Below are 19,403 nucleotides of genomic sequence, written 5' to 3'. Positions count from 1 at the left end.
CTCCGACCTCCAACTGTTCTCTGGACCTTGTTCTTATCAGGAGGTCGTCCATTTTCTTTGAAGACGAATCCTCCTTTCGGTCATTACCTTGGTAAGGACCCGGGGTGCCTTGGACAATCCAACGGCATCGTCTTGAAACTGATAGTGACAGTTCTGTACCACGAACCTGAGGTACCCTTGGTGAGAAAAGGCAAATTTTGGGACATGGAGGTAAGCATCCCTGATGTCCCGGGACACCATATAGTCCCCTTGTTCTTTGCTATCACTGCTCTGAGTGACTCCATCTGGATTTGAACCCTTGCAAGTGTTCAAATTTTTCAGATTTAGAATAGGTCTCACCTAGCCTTCAGTACCACCATATAGTGTGGAGTAATACCCCTTTCCTTGTTGTCGGAGGGGTAATTTTATTATCACCTGCTGGGAATACAGCTTGTGAATTGTTTTCAATACTGCCTCCCTGTCGGAGGGAGACATTGGTACAGCAGACTACAGGAACCTGCGAGGGGGGAAACCTCTCGACATTCCAATCTGTACCCTTTGGATACTACTTGTAGGATCCAGGGGTCCTGTACGGTCCCAGCGTCATGCTGAGAACTTGGTAGAAGCGGTGGAGGGCTTCTGTTCCTGGGAATGGGCTGCCTGCTGCAGTCTTCTTCCCTTTCCTCTATCCCTGGGCAGATATGACTCTTATAGGGACGAAAGGACTGAGGCTGAAAAGACGGTGTCTTTTTCTGCAGAGATGTGACTTAGGGTAAAAAACGGTGGATTTTCCAGCAGTTGCCCTGGCCACCAGGTCCCATGGACCGACCCCAAATAACTCCTCCCCTTTATACGGCAATACATCTTTGTGCCGTTTGGAATCTGCATCACCTGACCACTGTCGTGTCCATAAACATCTTCTTGCAGATATGGACATCGCATTTACTCTTGATGCCAGAGTGCAAATATCCCTCTGCGCATCTCGCATATATAGAAATGCATCCTTTAAATGCTCTATAGTCAATAAAATACTGTCCCTGTCAAAGGTATCAATATTTTTAGTCAGGGAATCCGACCAAGCCACCTCAGCTCTGCACATCCAGGCTGAGGCGATCGCTGGTCGCAGTATAACACCAGCATGTGTGTGTATACTTTTTAGGATATTTTTCAGCCTCCTATCAGCTGGCTCCTTAAGTACGGCCCTATCTGTAGATGGTACCGCCACTTGTTCTGATAAGCGTGTGAGCGCCTTATCCACCCTGAGGGGTGTTTCCCACCGCGCCTTAACTTCTGGCGGGAAAGGGTATACCGCCAATAATTTTCTATCGGGGGAAACCCACGCATCATCACACACTTCATTTAATTTATCTGATTCAGGAAAAACTACAGGTAGTTTTTTCACCTCACACATAATACCCTTTTTTGTGGTACTTGGAGTATCAGAAATATGTAACACCTCCTTCATTGCCCTTAACGTGTGGCCCTAAAAGAAAATACGTTTGTTTCTTCACCGTCGACACTGAAATCAGTGTCCGTGTCTGGGTCTGTGTCGACCGACTGAGGTAAATGGGCATTTTACAGCCCCTGACGGTGTTTGAGACGCCTGGACAGATACTAATTTGTTCGCCGGCCCTCTCATGTCGTCAACCGGCTTGCAGCGTGTTGACATTGTCACGTAAGTTCCATAAATAAGCCATCCATTCCGGTGTCGACTCCCTAGAGAGTGACATCACCATTACAGGCAATTTGCTCCGCCTCCTCACCAATATTTTCCTCATACATGTCGACACACACGTACCGACATACAGCACACACATAGGGAATGCTCTGATAGAGGACAGGACCCACTAGCCCTTTGGGGAGACAGAGGGAGAGTTTGCCAGCACACACCAAAACGCTATAATTATCCAGGGACAACCTTTATATAAGTGTTCCTTTTATAGCATTTTAATATATATACATATCGCCAAATCAGTGCCCCCCCCTCTCTGTTTTAACCCTGTTTCTGTAGTGCAGTGCAGGGGAGATCATGGGAGCCTTCCCACCAGCCTTTCTGTGAGGGAAAATGGCGCTGTGTGCTGAGGAGAATAGGCCCCGCCCCCTTTTCGGCGGGCTTCTTCTCCGGAGTTTTAGATATCTGGCAGGGTTTAAATACATCCATATAGCCTCAAGGGCTATATGTGATGTATTTTTCGCCATACAGGTATTATACATTGCTGCCCAGGGCGCCCCCCCCCAGCGCCCTGCACCCTCCGTGACCGCTGTGTGAAGTGTGCTGACAACAATGGCGCACAGCTGCAGTGCTGTGCGCTACCTGATGAAGACTGAGAGTCTTCTGCCGCCTGGTTCCGGACCTCTTCATCTTCAGCATCTGCAAGGGGGGTCGGCGGCGCGGCTCCGGGACGAACCCCAGGGCGAGCCCTGTGTTCCGACTCCCTCTGGAGCTATGTCCAGTAGCCTAAGAATCCAATCCATCCTGCACGCAGGTGAGTTGAAAATCTCTCCCCTAAGTCCCTCGATGCAGTGAGCCTGTTGCCAGCAGGACTCACTGAAAATAAAGAACCTAAAAACTTTTTCTAAGCAACTCTTTAAGAGAGCCACCTAGATTGCACCCTGCTCGGCCGGGCACAAAAACCTAACTGAGGCTTGGAGGAGGGTCATAGGGGGAGGAGCCAGTACACACCATGTGATCCTAAAAGCTTGCTTTTGTGCCCTGTCTCCTGCGGAGCCGCTATTCCCCATGGTCCTGACGGAGTCCCCAGCATCCACTAGGACGTTAGAGAAATAAGAATTTACTCACCGGTAATTCTATTTCTCGTAGTCCGTAGTGGATGCTGGGAACTCCGTAAGGACCATGGGGAATAGCGGGCTCCGAAGGAGGCTGGGCACTCTAGAAAGATTTCAGACTACCTGGTGTGCACTGGCTCCTCCCACTATGACCCTCCTCCAAGCCTCAGTTAGGATACTGTGCCCGGACGAGCGTACACAATAAGGAAGGATTTTGAATCCCGGGTAAGACTCATACCAGCCACACCAAGCACACCGTACAACTCGTGATATGAAACCCAGTTAACAGTATGAAACAACTGAGCCTCTCAACAGATGGCTCAACAATAACCCGATTTAGTTAACCATAACTATGTACAAGTATTGCAGATAAACCGCACTTGGGATGGGCGCCCAGCATCCACTACGGACTACGAGAAATAGAATTACCGGTGAGTAAATTCTTATTTTCTCTGACGTCCTAGTGGATGCTGGGAACTCCGTAAGGACCATGGGGATTATACCAAAGCTCCCAAACGGGCGGGAGAGTGCAGATGACTCTGCAACACCGAATGAGAGAACTCCAGGTCCTCCTCAGCCAGGGTATCAAATTTATAGAATTTTGCAAACGTGTTTGCCCCTGACCAAGTAGCAGCTCGGCAAAGTTGTAAAGCCGAGACCCCTCGGGCAGCCGCCCAAGATGAGCCCACCTTCCTTGTGGAATGGGCATTGACAGATTTTGGCTGTGGCAGGCCTGCCACAGAATGTGCAAGTTGAATTGTACTACAAATCCAACGAGCAATAGTCTGCTTAGAAGCAGGAGCACCCAGCTTGTTGGGTGCATATAGGATAAACAGCGAGTCAGATTTTCTGACTCCAGCCGTCCTGGAAACATATTTTCAGGGCCCTGACCACGTCTAACAACTTGGAGTCCTCCAAGTCCCTAGTGGCCGCAGGCACCACAATAGGCTGGTTCAAATGAAACGCTGACACCACCTTAGGGAGAAACTGGGGACGAGTCCTCAATTCTGCCCTATCCATATGGAAAATCAGATAAGGGCTTTTATAAGACAAAGCCGCCAATTCTGATACTCGCCTGGCAGAAGCCAAGGCCAATAACATGACCACCTTCCACGTGAGATATTTCAGATCCACGGTTTTTTAGTGGTTCAAACCAATGTGATTTTAAGAAACTCAACACCACGTTGAGATCCCAAGGTGCCACAGGAGGCACATATGGGGGCTGAATATGCAGCACTCCCTTTACAAATGTCTGAACTTCAGGTACTGAAGCTAGTTCTTTCTGAAAGAAAATCGATAGAGCAGAGATCTGTACCTTAATGGAACCCAGTTTTAGGCCCATATTCACTCCTGCTTGCAGGAAATGCAGAAATCGACCTAGTTGAAATTCCTCAGTTGGGGCCTTTTCGGCCTCACACCATGCAACATATTTCCGCCATATGCGGTGATAATGATTTGCTGTAACCTCTTTCCTGGCTTTAATAAGCGTAGGAATGACTTCCTCCGGAATGCCCTTTTCTTTCAGGATCCGGCGTTCAACCACCATGCCGTCAAACGCAGCCGCGGTAAGTCTTGGAACAGACAGGGCCCCTGCTGTAGCAGGTCTTGTCTTAGCGGCAGAGGCCACGGGTCCTCTGAGAGCATCTCTTGAAGTTCCGGGTACCATGTTCTTCTTGGCCAATCCGGAACCACGAGAATTGTGTTTACTCCTCGCTTTCTTATTATTCTCAATACCTTTGGTATGAGAGGCAGCGGAGGGAACACATAAACTGACTGGTACACCCACGGTGTCACCAGAGCGTCCACAGCTATCGCTTGAGGGTCTCTTGACCTGGCGCAATACCTCTAGTTTTTTGTTTAGGCGGGACGCCATCATGTCCACCTGTGGACGATCCCACTGATGTACAATCATTTGGAAGACTTCTGGATGAAGTCCCCACTCTCCCGGGTGGAGGTCGTGTCTGCTGAGGAAGTCTGCTTCCCAGTTGTCCACTCCCGGAATGAACACTGCTGACAGTGCTAGTACATGATTTTCCGCCCATCGGAGAATTCTTGTGGCTTCTGTCATTGCCATCCTGCTTCTTGTGCCGCCCTGTCGATTCACATGGGCGACTGCCGTGATGTTGTCTGACTGGATCAGCACCGGCTGGTGTAGGAGCAGGGATTTTGCTTGACTTAGGGCATTGTAGATGGCCCTTAGTTCCAGAATATTTATGTGAAGGGAAGTCTCCTGACTTGTCCATAGTCCTTGGAAGTTTCTTCCCTTTGTGACTGCCCCCCCAGCCTCGCAGGCTGGCATCCGTGGTCACCAGGACCCAGTCCTAAATGCCGAATCTGCGACCCTCCAGAAGATGAGCACTCTGCAGCCACCACAGAAGAGACACCCTGGTTCTTGCAGACAGGGTTATCAAGCGATGCATCTGAAGATGCGATCCGGACCACTTGTCCAACAGGTCCCACTGAAAGATTCTGGCATGGAACCTGCCGAATGGAATTGCTTCGTAAGAAGCTACCATCTTTCCCAAGACCCGCGTGCAGTGATGCACCGATACCTGTTTTGGTTTCAGGAGGTCTCTGACTAGAGAAGACAACTCCCTGGCTTTCTCCTCCGGGAGAAACACTTTTTTCTGGACTGTGTCCAGAATCATCCCCAGGAACAGTAGACGTGTCGTCGGGACCAGCTGTGACTTTGGGATATTCAGAATCCAGCCGTGCTGGTTCAGCACTTCCTGAGATAGTGCTACTCCCACCAACAACTGTTCTTTGGACCGTGCCTTTATTAGGAGATCGTCCAAGTACGGGATAATTAAAACTCCCTTTCTTCGAAGGAGTATCATCATTTCCGCCATAACCTTGGTAAATACCCTTGGTGCCGTGGAGAGTCCAAACGGCAGCGTCTGGAATTGGTAATGGCAATCCTGTACCACAAATCTGAGGTACTCCTGGTGAGGATGGTAAATGGGGACATGCAGGTAAGCATCCTTGATGTCCAGGGAAACCATGTAATCCCCCTCGTCCAGGCTTGCAATAACCGCCCTGAGCGATTCCATCTTGAACTTGAATTTTTTTATGTACATGTTCAAGGATTTCAAATTTAAAATGGGTCTCACCGAACCGTCCAGCTTCGGTACCACAAATAGTGTGGAATAGTAACCCCGGCCTTGTTGAAGTAGGGGTACCTTGATTATCACCTGCTGGGAATACAGCTTGTGAATTGCCGCTAGCACCGCCTCCCTGTCTGAGGGAGCAATCGGCAAGGCAGATTTTAGGAACCGGTGGGGTGGAGCCGCCTCGAATTCCAGCATGTATCCCTGAGATACTACTTGAAGGATCCAGGGATCCACCTGTGAGCGAGCCCACTGATCGCTGAAATTTCTGAGGCGGGCCCCACCGTACCTGGCTCCACCTGTGGAGCCCCACCGTCATGCGGCGGACTTGGAAGAGGAAGCGGGGGAGGACTTTTGTTCCTGGGAACCTGCTGTCTGTTGCAGCCTTTTTCCCCTACCTCTAGACAGAAAAGACCCTCCTTTTCCACGCTTGCTTTTCTGGGTCCGAAAGGACTGAACCTGATAAAATGGCGCCTTCTTAGGCTGTGAGGGAACATGGGGTAAAAATGCTGACTTCCCAGACGTTGCTGTGGAAACTAGGTCGGAGAGACCATCCCCAAATAATTCCTCCCCTTTATAAGGCAAAACTTCCATGTGCCTCTTGGAATCTGCATCTCCCGTCCACTGACGAGTCCATAAGCATCTCCTAGCAGAGATAGACAATGCACTTACTTTAGATGCCAGCCGGCAAATTTCCCTCTGTGCATCTCTCATATATAAGACTGAATCTTTTATATGGTCAATCGTTAGCAGAATAGTGTCTCTGTCTAGTGTGTCAATATTTTCTGACAGTTTTTCTGACCATGCAGCGGCAGCACTGCACATCCAAGCTGACGCAATAGCTGGTCTAAGTATAATGCCTGAGTGTGTGTATACAGACTTCAGGATTGCCTCCTGCTTTCTATCAGCAGGCTCCTTAAGGGCGGCCGTATCCTGAGAGGGTAGTGCCACCTTTTTTGACAAACGTGTGAGCGCTTTATCCACCCTAGGTGGTGTTTCCCAACGTGACCTATCCTCTGGCGGGAAAGGGAACGCCATTAGTACCTTCTTAGGAATTACAATTTTTTTATCAGGGAAAAGCCACGCTTCTTCACACACTTCATTTAGTTCATCTGATGGGGGAAAAACTACGGGTAGTTTTTTCTCCCCAAACATAATACCCTTTTTTGTGGTACCTGGATGTAAATCAGAAATGTTTAACACCTCTTTCATTGCCTCAATCATGCAGTGAATGGCCCTGACAGGCATTAGGTTTGACTCATCGTCGTCGACACTGTTATCAGTATCCATGTCGACATCCGGGTCTGCAAACTGAGGTAGCGGGCGTTTTAGAGCCCCTGACGACCCCTGAGGCACCTGGACAGGCACGAGCTGAGATCCCGGCTGTCCCACATTTGGCATGTCTTCAAATTTCTTATGTAAAGAATCTATACGTGCACTCATTTCTTTCCATAAGTTCATCCACTCGGGTGTCTGCCCCGCAGGGGGTGACGTCCCTTCAAAATGCATCTGCTCCGCCTCCACCTCATTATCCTCATCAAACATGTCGACACAGCCGTACCGACACACCCCACACACACAGGGAATGCTCAACAGAGGACAGGACCCACAAAAAGCCCTTTGGGGGGGACAGAGTGAGACTATGCCAGCACACACCAGAGCGCTATATATATATATACAGGGACTAACTGAGTTATGTCCCTAATAGCTGCTTTTCATATAATATATGTATATATACTGCCAAATTTAATGCCCCCCCTCTCTTTTCCCTCTTACTGTTACTGTATATTGCAGGGAAGAGCCAGGGAGCTTCCTTCCAGCCGAGCTGTGAGGGAAAAATGGCGCCAGTGTGCTGAGGAGATAGGCTCCGCCCCTTTTTCGCGGCCTATTCTCCCGCTTTTTATGGAATTCTGGCAGGGGTATTTACCTCATATATAGCCTCTGGGGTTATATATTGAGGTATTTTAGCCAGCCAAGGTGTTATTATTGCTGCCTCAGGCCGCCCCCCCCCCAGCGCCCTGCACCCTCAGTGACCGGAGTGTGAAGTGTGAGAGGAGCAATGGCGCACAGCTGCAGTGCTGTGCGCTACCTTGGTGAAGACAGAGTCTTCATGCCGCCGATTTTCCGGACCATCTTCTTGCTTCTGGCTCTGTAAGGGGGACGGCGGCGCGGCTCCGGGACCGAACACCAAGGACTGGGCCTGCGGTCGATCCCTCTGGAGCTAATGGTGTCCAGTAGCCTAAGAAGCCCAATCCGGCTGCAAGCAGGCGAGTTCGCTTCTTCTCCCCTTAGTCCCTCGCTGCAGTGAGCCTGTTGCCAGCAGGTCTCACTGAAAATAAAAAACCTAAGTCTATTCTTTCTAAGAGCTCAGGAGAGCCCCTAGTGTGCATCCAACCTCGGCCGGGCACGAATTCTAACTGAGGCTTGGAGGAGGGTCATAATGGGAGGAGCCAGTGCACACCAGGTAGTCTGAAATCTTTCTAGAGTGCCCAGCCTCCTTCGGAGCTCGCTATTCCCCATGGTCCTTACGGAGTTCCCAGTATCCACTAGGACGTCAGAGAAATGCAGATTACCATGACTAAGTCCCGTACATCAGTCAAAGTAAACTGCATCTCCCGACTTAAATGCCAGGCACAAAGTAGTCAATTGAATAGTTTCGGCACTCATACTTCTTATTGTTGCGTACACAGTGGGTGAGAAAGTTGAACGTGCACCCGTTTGATCAGCATACTTGGCGAATTTCCACTGCACAAGCAACAAAAATAGATGCACAAAGGACAAGTGCGAGGTATGGGTGATGCAGAATCATATGTATATCAACTGCACCTATGACTGGGAACTGGGTTGTCACTGGGCGTTTCTTGAGTAGGCAAAATGCAGTAAGAGTGAGTTCACACAAATGTAAGCTTTGCACAAATGGACATTAGTGAAAATATGGCTATTTGGAGGTGAAGGTCCACACTAATAACCAGCAGTAAATCTGTGCGCCTGCACTTGCACACAATACACACATTTCTTCTGAGCAAAATTTACTTCCAACTCTTCATCTGTAACGATCGTTCAATTCATCTAATGGCTACCTGCAGTCTACAAATGGTCGAATAGCACATTGGGGTAAATTTACTAAGATAGGAGTTCTATTTAAGATGGGATGTTGCCCATATCAACCAATCAGATTCTATTTCTCATTTATCTAGCACCTTCTAGAAGTTAATACCTGAAATCTGATTGGTTGCTATGGGCAACATCCCATCTTAAATAGAACTCCCATCGTAGTAAATTTACCCTATTGAGTCTCCTTGATCTGTGTATGCTAAGGCAAATAAAAAAAGGACTTATTTTGATCAAATTAAATGTAATGGCATGAAGAGGTTCAGTAAGATGTTGCACTACGTATTTCTGTTCAGTAAAAGTATTCCTCTCAAGGGACATTTCTGCCCAAAGAGGAGTATAGTTTTATATCATTCGCACAAGGCAATGAAGTCCAAACCTGGGAAAACGCTAACTAGTGAGGACAGGACCTTACCGCAGGCCACAGTATACAAGATGAGCAGTAAGAGATAGCACATTATCCCTTTTAAGGAACTGGTCTGCCACCAGCATCCTTTGTCACGAGTGACAGATGAGCTGCAGTCATCTATAGCAGGCCTGGCCAACCTGTGGCTCTCCAGCTGTTGTAAAACTACAAGTCCCATCATGCCTTTCCACAGTTTTGCTATTAGGGAATGCTAAAACTATGGCAGGGCATGCTGGGATGTGTAGTTTCACAACATCTGGAGAGCCACAGGTTGGCCAGGCCTGATCTATAGCAAAGCATTCTAAGCAGCATTACAACATTTTTTGTCTATGCCAAATAATCAGTCTTGTGTACAAAAGCGCTATTACAAGCCATCAGGGAGATCTGTATTTACGTCAATGTGGTCTCTATTCCAAAACACATAATCTCACGAACATTACACTTGTCTCACAAGAAACTGAATAGAAATACATATTCACATATATCTAGGTTATTCGCAAATATTCAAGCAATATACACTATTAAATTGTACCCTCTATCTACGCACAATGCAGGCAGCTACTTTGTGGCAGGAAGTGATGAGATTAAGGCATGAAGTACAAAGCTTCTAGCAATTTGATAAGCAGCGTGTACATGATTGTTACAGTCCACAAAACAGCTACATCTACTATAAATAGGCATACTTTAACAAAATAGGATTTTAATTACCTACCGGTAAATCCTTTTCTCGTAGTCCATCGAGGATGCTGGGGTCCACATTAGTACCATGGGGTATAGACGGGTCCACTAGGAGCCACTGGCACTTCAAGAGTTTAATAGTGTGGGCTGGCTCCTCCCTCTATGCCCCTCCTACCAGACTCAGTCTAGAAACTGTGCCCGAGGAGACGGACAACTTCGAGAGAAGTATTTTACACAGATAGTGGCGAGATTCACAACAGCTCACACACAAGGCAACCCATGCTAACCAGCTTGAAAAACTCTGCAACGGCTGAACAAGATTACTTAACCAAATAGCAAAACAGTACTTAACCAAGAACTAAGTAACCACAACAGGATCACAAAACGCTGGGAGGGCGCCCAGCATCCTCTACGGACTACGAGAAAAGGATTTACCGGTAGGTAATTAAAATCCTATTTTCTCTTATGTCCTAGAGGATGCTGGGGTCCACATTAGTACCATGGGGATGTACCAAAGCTCCCAGAACGAGAGGGAGAGTGTGGAGGCTCCTGCAGAACTGATTGTCCTCTGAGGACCTGAAGTTTGGTCAAAGTATCGAACCTGTAGAACTTTGCAAACGTGTACGACCCAGACCAAATAGCCGATCGGCAAAGCTGTAAATCCGAGACACCCCGGGCAGCCGCCCAGGAAGAACCCACCTTACGAGTAGAGTGGGCCTTAACAGATGTAGTATATGGCAATCCTGATCCAGCGAGAGATAGTCTGTTTAGAAGTAGGACACCCAAGTTTCTTGGCATCATACAGGACAAACAGAGGAGTCCGATTTTCTGTGATGGGCAGTCCTCTTCATATAGATTTTCAGAGCCCTTACAACATCCATGGACTTTGATGAAATTGAGGAGTCAGTAGCAACTGGCACCACAATAGGTTGGTTGATATGAAATGCCGACACAACCTTCGGAAGGAACTGCGGACGTGTCCGGAGCTCAGCTCTATCTTCATGGAAGATCAAGTAGGGGCTCTTACAAGACAAAGCCCCCAGCTCCGACAGACGTCTAGCAGAAGCTAAGGCCAACAAAGTGACAGCCTTCCACGTGAGAAACTTGACCTCAACCTGCGGTAGAGGTTCAAACCAATCCGATTGGAGGAACTGTAACACCACGTTAAGATCCCAGGGCGCCGTAGGCGGCACAAAGGGAGGCTGGATGTGCAAAACCCCTTTCAAGAAAGTCTGAACCGCAGTGAGGGAAGCCAATTGTTTCTGGAAGAAAATGGATAGGGCCGAAATCTGGACCTTTACAGATCCCAACCTCAGGCCCATATCCACACCTGCTTGCAGGAAGAGGAGAAACCGTCCCAGTTGAAACTCCACCGTAGGAAACTTCTTGGACTCGCACCAAGATACATATTTTTTCCAAATGCGATAGTAATGTTTAGCCGTTACTCCTTTCCTAGCCTGTATCAGGGTAGGAATAACCTTGTTTGGAATGCCCTCCCGAGCTAATATCTGGCGTTCAACCTCCATGCCGTAGCTGCGGTAAGTCTTGATAAGCGAACGGCCCCTGCTGCAGCAGGTCCTCCCGAAGAGGAAGAGGCCTCGGCTCTTCCAGTAGTAGATCCAGAAGATCCGTGTACCAAGCCCTTCTTGGTCAGTCTGGAGCAATAAGGATTGCCTGAACTCTTGTTCTCCTTATGAGCTTTAGAATCCTTGGAATTAGTGGAAGTGAAGGAAACACGTACACCAACTGAAACACACACGGAGTTAACAGGGCGTCCACAGCCACTGCTTGTGGGTCTCTTCACCTTGAGCAATACCTCCGAAGTTTTTTGTTGAGGCGGGAGGCCATCATGTCTATGTGAGGAACCCCCCCAAAGGTTTGTCACCTCCGTGAACACCTCTGGATGGAGGCCCCACTCTCCTGGATGGAGATCGTGTCTGCTGAGGAAGTCCACTTCCCAGTTGTCCACTCCCGGAATGAAAATCGCCGACAGAGCTAACACGTGCTTTTCCGCCCAACGGATGATTCTTGTCACCTCTGACATTGCAGCTCTGCTCTTTGTTCCGCCTTGTTGGTTTATGTAGGCCACCGTCGTTACATTGTCCGACTGCACTTGAATGGGCTGATCTCGCAGAAGGAGAGATGCTTGGAGAAGACCGTTGTATATGGCTCTTAGGTCCAGAATCTTTATTGGAAGACAGGATTCCAGACTTGACCACCTTCCTTGGAAGGTTTCCCCTTGAGTGACAGCGCCCCCTCCTCGGAGACTTGCATCCGTGGTTAGAAGGATCCAGTCCTGAATTCTGAACTTGCGGCATTTGTAGCCACCAGAGGAGTGAAATCCTTGCTTTCGGCGACAGACTTATCGTCATGTGCATATGTAGATGAGAACCTGACCACTTGTCTAGGAGATCCAATTGGAAGGATCGAGCATGAAATCTTCCGTACTGTAGAGCCTCGAAGGAGGCAAACATATTCCCCAGAAGGCGAATGCACTGATGAACGGAAACCCGGGCTGGCTTCAGGACATCCCGGACCATTGTTTGTATTACCAACGCTTTCTGCGCCGGTAAAAACACCCTCTGCATTTCCGTGTCGAGGATCATCCCCAGGAAAAACAATCTCCTTGTCAGCTCCAAATGTGACTTTGGAAGGTTCAGGATCCAACCATGGACCCTGAGCAGATGAGTCGTGAGAGCAATGGACTGCAACAGCTTCTCCCTGGAGGAAACTTTTATCAGCAGATCGTCCAGGTATGGAATTATATTCACTCCCTGCCTGCTGCGGAGAACCATCATTTCTGCCATCACCTTGGTGAACGCACTCAGTGCCGTGGAGAGACCGAATGGCAGTGCCTGAAACGGATAGTGACTGTGTAACAGTGCAAATCTGGTGCGGAGGCCAAATTGTAATGTGGAGATACGCATCCTTGATATCTAGTGATACCAGAAACTCCCCCTCCTCCAGACCTGAAATCACTGCTCTCAGAGACTCCATTTTGAATTTGAACTCCCTTAGATAAGGGATCTCCCTTAGGGTTTAGCTATTTCAAGTTCAAAATTGGTCTGACCGAACCATCCAATTTTTGTACCACATAAAGGTTTGAATAGTAACCCACATTAGGCATATGAGGTGGAACTGGAACAATGACATCTGCCTTTTCCAATTTTTGGATAGCTTCCTGTAGGACAGTTCTGTCTGACAGTAAAGTTGGCAAGCCTGATTTGAAGAATCGGTGAGGTGGGGTTTCTTGAAACTCCAGTCTGTACCCCTGGGACATAATATCCTGCACCTAGGGATCCAGGCAGGACGAAACCCAGATGTGGCTGAAACGCCTGAGTCATGACCCCACCAGCCCGTCCTCCAGGCTGTGTGGTCCACCGTCATGCTGAGGATTTTGAGGAACCAGAGGCAGGTTTCTGGTCCTGAGAGCCTGCAGGCTTTTTGGATTTTGCCCGAACACCTCTAAAGAAGGTGGTAAGAGGCTTGGACTTTTTTGTCTTAGCGGTCCGAAAGGACTGTGATGCAGATGAAGAAAAGGGTTTTTTCGTAGAAGGCATAGCTCAGGGAAGAAAAGGTGACTTACCCGCGGTTGCCGTGGAAATCCACGCATCCCCAAATAGAACCTGATCTGTGTAGGGTAGGTTCTCCACACTTCTCCTGGATTCCGCATCTGCAGACAATTGGCGTAGCCAGAGTCCCCCTGCGAGCTGAGAAAGACATGGAAGATATCCTTGCAGTCACAGTCAGCGTACCCAGGACCTTCATGGATTCCACCATGAACCCCGCAGATCCCTGTATGTTACGTAAAAATAATTCAATGTCACATCTATCCAATGAATCCAAATCCTCTAGTAACGTGCCTGACCACTATAGCTTTAGAGATCCATTGGGGGTAATTCCAAGTTGATCGCAGCAGGAAATTTTTTAGCAGTTGGGCAAAACCATGTGCACTGCAGGGGAGGCAGATATAACATGTGCAGAGAGAGTTAGATTTGGGTGGGGTATTTTGTTTCTGTGCAGGGTAAATACTGGCTGCTTTATTTTTACCCTGCAATTTAGATTTCAGTTTGAACACACCTCACCCAAATCTATCTCTCTCTGCACATGTTATATCTGTCCCTCCTGCAGTGCACATGGTTTTGGCCAACTGCTAAAAAATTTCCTGCTGCGATCAACTTGGAATTACCCCCCATGTGCAGGCAATAGAAAGCCTCAGCGCTACCCCTGAAGCAGTGTATATGGATTTGAGTGTAGAGTCAATCTTACGATCAGCCGGTTCTTTTAACACGGTAGACCCAGGGACATGTAAAACCACCTTTTTCGACAGTCTGGAAACAGATGCGTCAACTATGGGTGGGTTTTCCTATTTTTTTCTCTCTCCTCAGGGAAGGGGAAAGCAACCAGAATCCTTTTAGGAATCTGGAATTTTTCTCCTCTGCAGCACAAGACACAGAGTCCCTAGACATGGCAATGTGAGACAACACCACCCACACAGGGAAATATCAGACACAGTCCCGCCCCCCCCCCCCCCCCACCCCCCCAAGAATGCCACAGAGAGACACAGATATTGGAGCCAACCCACACACACCACTTCCCAAGGGACAGCTCTCCCTGTCAGCGTCTCTGTATAGGATCTGCAGGCAGGAAAATGGCGCTGAACGCTGCTGGGTCCGCTCTGAGTAGAAGCTCCGCCCCTTGAACATGGCGTTGCTTCCCGCTCTCCACATTTTTATACTGGCCTGAGGAATTGTTCTGACAGCATTACCGAGGTCCCTGACAGCCTTGGTGCCAGTGTAGGGTATAGGCTCTGGCTCAGGGCGCCCCTAACAGCGCCGCACTATGTACCTCTGATCCTCCGGGAGCGCAGTTAATACTGCTCTCCCACCCTTTTACCGCCATCTTCACACCGGCTCCCCGCTTGCCAGGGGGGCCAGTGACTCACTCGCCACCTAAATCTTCTGGCTCTGTGAAGGGGTGGCGGCATGCTGCGGGAGTGAGCGGTTGCCTGGAGCTGCTAACGATCATCACCCTCAGGAGCTCAGTGTCCTGTCAGCGGAGATATTGTCTCAAACCCCGCAGGGCGGACACTACTCCCCCCCTAAGTCCCACAAAGCAGGGAGGCTATGCTAACTCTTAGAAAAAAATAAAACTAAAGAAGCTGTTGGTGCTAACCTAGCTGTGACCGGCTCCTCCGGGCACATTTTCTAAACGGAGTCTGGTAGAATTGGCATAGAGGGAGGAGCCAGCCCACACACTCAAACTCTTAAAGTGCCAATGGCTCCTAGGGTACCCGTCTATACCCCCATGGTACTAATGTGGACCCCAGCATCCTCTAGGACGTAAGAGAAATATATATAGACACCTTAGATCAGCATATTTGCATATACTAAGATCAGACCAGTCAAGGAGGAAAGCATACAGCCAATAAAAAGGATCATGATCCTATGTTCAGATTGTTTTTTTCAGGTCAAGTGCGGTGAAAACACTGCCAGTTCACATAGTGGGATATACAGTGATGGGTGGGTGTATCCTTCACTCAAAAGTGTCCTTTGCTCCCACAGTCAATCTGTGTCCAAATGATATTACATACAGAAACATATCCAGGATGCACACTTCTTACTCAAGACACTTTAAAAACCCCAGTTTCCCCCAGGAACAGCATGAATTATATTTGTGACATGGATTTAACAAGGTGTTAGAAACATTCCTTAGAGATTATGGTCCATGCTAACATGATCATATCACACAGTTGCTCCAGATTTGTTAGCTGCTCACTCATTCTACCAATCTCCCATTTCACTGTATTCTGAAGGTGCACTATTGGACTGAGATCTGGTGACATACGTAGGCAATGCGAGTACTCCGAACTCGGTACCACGTTTGTGGAAGCAGCTTGAGAAGACACGTGCTTTGTGACATGGCACCGTATCCTACAAGTAATAGTCATTAGAAGATGGATAGACTGCAGCCAAACATGGATGCCCATGTACAGCAACAAAACAAATAAGCCGGCATATGCGCAGTAGGAATTAAGCAAGCTAAAGTGTGCCAAGAAAATATTCCTGATGCCAATACACCACCGACAAGGTAGAAAAGACCAATAGCTTCTTGTTTTTGCTAAATTCTGAATATCTATCTGAATGGTGTGGCAGAAATCGAGATTCGGCAGAGAAGGCAAAGTTTTTCCAATCTTAAACTGTCACATTCCTGTCAGCTTGAATCAGTATGGCCACCCTTCTCTGACTTATTTTATGAACAAGGTGTTTTCCACCCACAAAACTGCCACTCACTGGATGATTTTTTTGTGCATCATTCTACGTAAATTTTTAGTGATAGTCGCAAATAAAAATCCCAGCAGTTTTTGATATAACGAAACTGTACTGTCTGGCACATTTCTCTCCTATTATGGTGTTTGGTCTGAACAAATGAACCTGTTGACCAAGCCTACATGCATTAAATTACTGAACTTGATTGGCTGATTAAGAGATCCCATACCTGTTCTCAGAAAAGGTTCAGAGATCTTAACACAGATTACCAGTAATTTACCAGACATATCCACCAGTATACATACTCTAGGTGGTCCAATGATCATCCCAGTCCATCTTGTGAGTGTCATGTCTTCATCATCTACCAGACCCCAGCTAACTGTCCCATCGCCAACTCCTTTCTGGCCTTCCTCAAGTTCTTCCAATAGCCGAAAATTACGAGGAACTTTGACGCCTAGAATAAATAAAAATGGAATGTCAGTGTCTCTGAGAACTTTCCTGTATATGTAGTAATCCATGCTACTTTACCAGTCCTGTTACTAATTACAGTCCAGTATTTATTAAAAAAAATGTGTGACCTATATTTTATCAATAATACAATTACATGATAACATGGTGCTAAAACGTTTTAGCTTCTTCTGTGACTACCCAATTGTGCATGCATTCTGTGGTAAAGTTCTACAGGTTCTGTTAACTACTGGCAATCCTCAAGTATAACCACACTAGTTATATACTGTTTAAGTTCATTAAATAAGAATGCTGTGGATCAAGTAGACAATATATACTCAATAGCGGAATTCAATTACACCCAATAAATGATTGCGGGTGAAAACGGGAGGTAGCCTCAGACTTCAGTTGGACTCCCTATTTCACCCAATAGCCTTAATGCACGTTAAAATACCGTGGTAACGGGCATTAACATATGTTAACAGGCATTAACGCACAGTAACCATGAAAAGTTCACGGATTCATGCATCAACTGAGTCACGGCACCTGTTAACCCCAGAATGATCAGCAATTTTTTTTTTTATCTGCTGAGGCAGGTGAAAGAAAATCTCACATAACTGCTGGCTTCGAGGCGAATTGAATAGCCCGGAGGATCAATTAGCCTGCAATAATCTACAGCGGCTAATTTAATCCCAGCCTATATGTGTACTCTTGCTAAGGTATGTATGGCCTGTTCGTGGCTGGCACCTACAGGACCTGACTACATGTGGTTGTCTCTTGTGCGTACTACCGTCCAACACGAGTAGCATCTATATATTGCCCGTAAAACTGAAACAAAGTTTGAATGTATCTGGAACAGGTGACTGGAATCCAGGTATACCTGTCCCGTTTTCAGGGACTGAACTTTGCGAGATTCCAGATAGAGGTGTGCTATGTACTGGTCAAATACTCTTTACCAGGGGTTTGATGGGGATTTATCTGGGTCACTTGTTTGGGGTGCTGCAGGTTTATGGTATTTATATTTGATTGGGTTTCCAGAATCTTTGTTTGAGCTGAGGTGGCACATAGTGCTATGGCAGTTGGTAGTGTGGTACTTGCTATTACCTTTTCTGCTAATTTTATGTTCTCTTATTTTTGGTTCTATTTTCTTGTTTTTATCCTGCTTCTTCACTAATCTTCTTTCAGTGTTCCAGAATTGCTGTCATGTACATCGGTGCATACTATTTTTTTTTTCTGTCAGCAGCTGCTTATGCTATGTTCACTTTGTGTTTTTTTCATATTTACAAACAGCAAATGCTGATTTGTTTAAGGTTTGTTGAAAAATCAATGATTAAAAAAATCTATTTAAAACATAAAAGGTTCTAAAAAGCAAAGGTTTGCTGCAGAACTCATTTATTCGCTCAGAATGTCTTAAGGTGTTTACACACTAAGCAACTTGCTCAGTGAGTGACATCACCTAATGTTTGCCCTCCCGAGCCGGGCTGCCCGATGGCGGGCATATACACTGTGCATCATGCTGTGTCCGGCCAGACCATGCAGCTTTGGATGATGAGTCCAAATTAAGCTGCATGCACGATAGAGATCGAGGGTTGTTAGCGACCCATGGGGCCGCGTATCGCTCGTCGTCAGCTGCATACACATTGGGTGATATAGTAAACTATATCACTCAGGAGGGGGAAATTGAGCAATATAGTTTACTAGTACAAAGTCCTTGCAATCAGAAATCCACGAGTCCGTAAGTATAGACGCACTGACTTGCGGGTAATTAAATTGACCCCTTGCCACTACCTCGTTTGCAAACACACTTTACCTATTTTTCATCCAGCATGCTCTGCTTCATTCTATTTACCAATGCTTAATGTACCATACATTAATGCTAAGAGCTTAGTTACCTATTCATCTACGTTTGTAACTAGGTATGTGCAGGGGCATAATAATGCCAGCTTGCATAGGAAAATTTGAATGAGGGCTCAGCGATGCCAGCCCAACGTCCCAAAGGATAGAGAGGCATTACTTGGTTACTCCTCGCCTCTGGATCTCACAATTGCAAATACCCCATGCACGGCAATTCCGCCACTAGGCACTAGGGTGAAATAAGCAACCTCTGAAAGATCTTCTCAGAGTATAACTACAGATGGTAGCGTGTTTTAAAGAAATCACAGCAAGGTCAACATAGGTAGTAAAAAGCAAAAAACAGCAATACATTACTAATAGCTGAAGCTTATACTGGTAAAACCACTACAAACACACAGAAATAGCTGGATTGTAAACATTCATGAACAATCAGAACAGGGTTCTTTGGTAACACACATCTTGAGCACAGAATCTTGTAATACACAACAAAAATTGCAACAGATATAAAACAACATTCCCTAAAAGCAAACACCATATTGTGAATTTGCCGTACCGTATATCGCAGTCCTGACAAAGTTACTGGGTGGAATTCAATTCTTTTACCATAGGGTGGCAAGCTTAAATGTGTGAAGAGAAACCTGTTTGGACGCCCAAACACTTTTTGCCGTCGAGCCCATTAGTTTAGTTGCGTTTAGGTGCTTTACATGGCTAAACCAGGAACTAATGGCGACAATAACGGGCATCAATTGAATATGGCCCCAGCGA

General features: G+C 47.1%; 1 protein-coding gene across 1 annotated transcript in view; it reads right to left on the bottom strand.

The window, feature by feature from the left end:
* UBE2V1 (ubiquitin conjugating enzyme E2 V1) overlaps positions 1-19,403 on the bottom strand; it is a 100,022-nt gene that overhangs the window by 31,922 nt on the left and 48,697 nt on the right. The window contains exon 2 of the mRNA XM_063958939.1: positions 16,643-16,791. Coding sequence (XP_063815009.1) covers positions 16,643-16,791 — 149 coding nt within the window. The remainder of the gene's footprint in view (positions 1-16,642; positions 16,792-19,403) is intronic.

Source organism: Pseudophryne corroboree, chromosome 3 (genome assembly GCF_028390025.1).
Source record: "Pseudophryne corroboree isolate aPseCor3 chromosome 3, aPseCor3.hap2, whole genome shotgun sequence".
Lineage (NCBI taxonomy): Eukaryota > Metazoa > Chordata > Amphibia > Anura > Myobatrachidae > Pseudophryne > Pseudophryne corroboree.
Note: the sequence above shows the minus strand (reverse complement) of the source record. Positions and strands in the feature narration are given on the sequence as shown.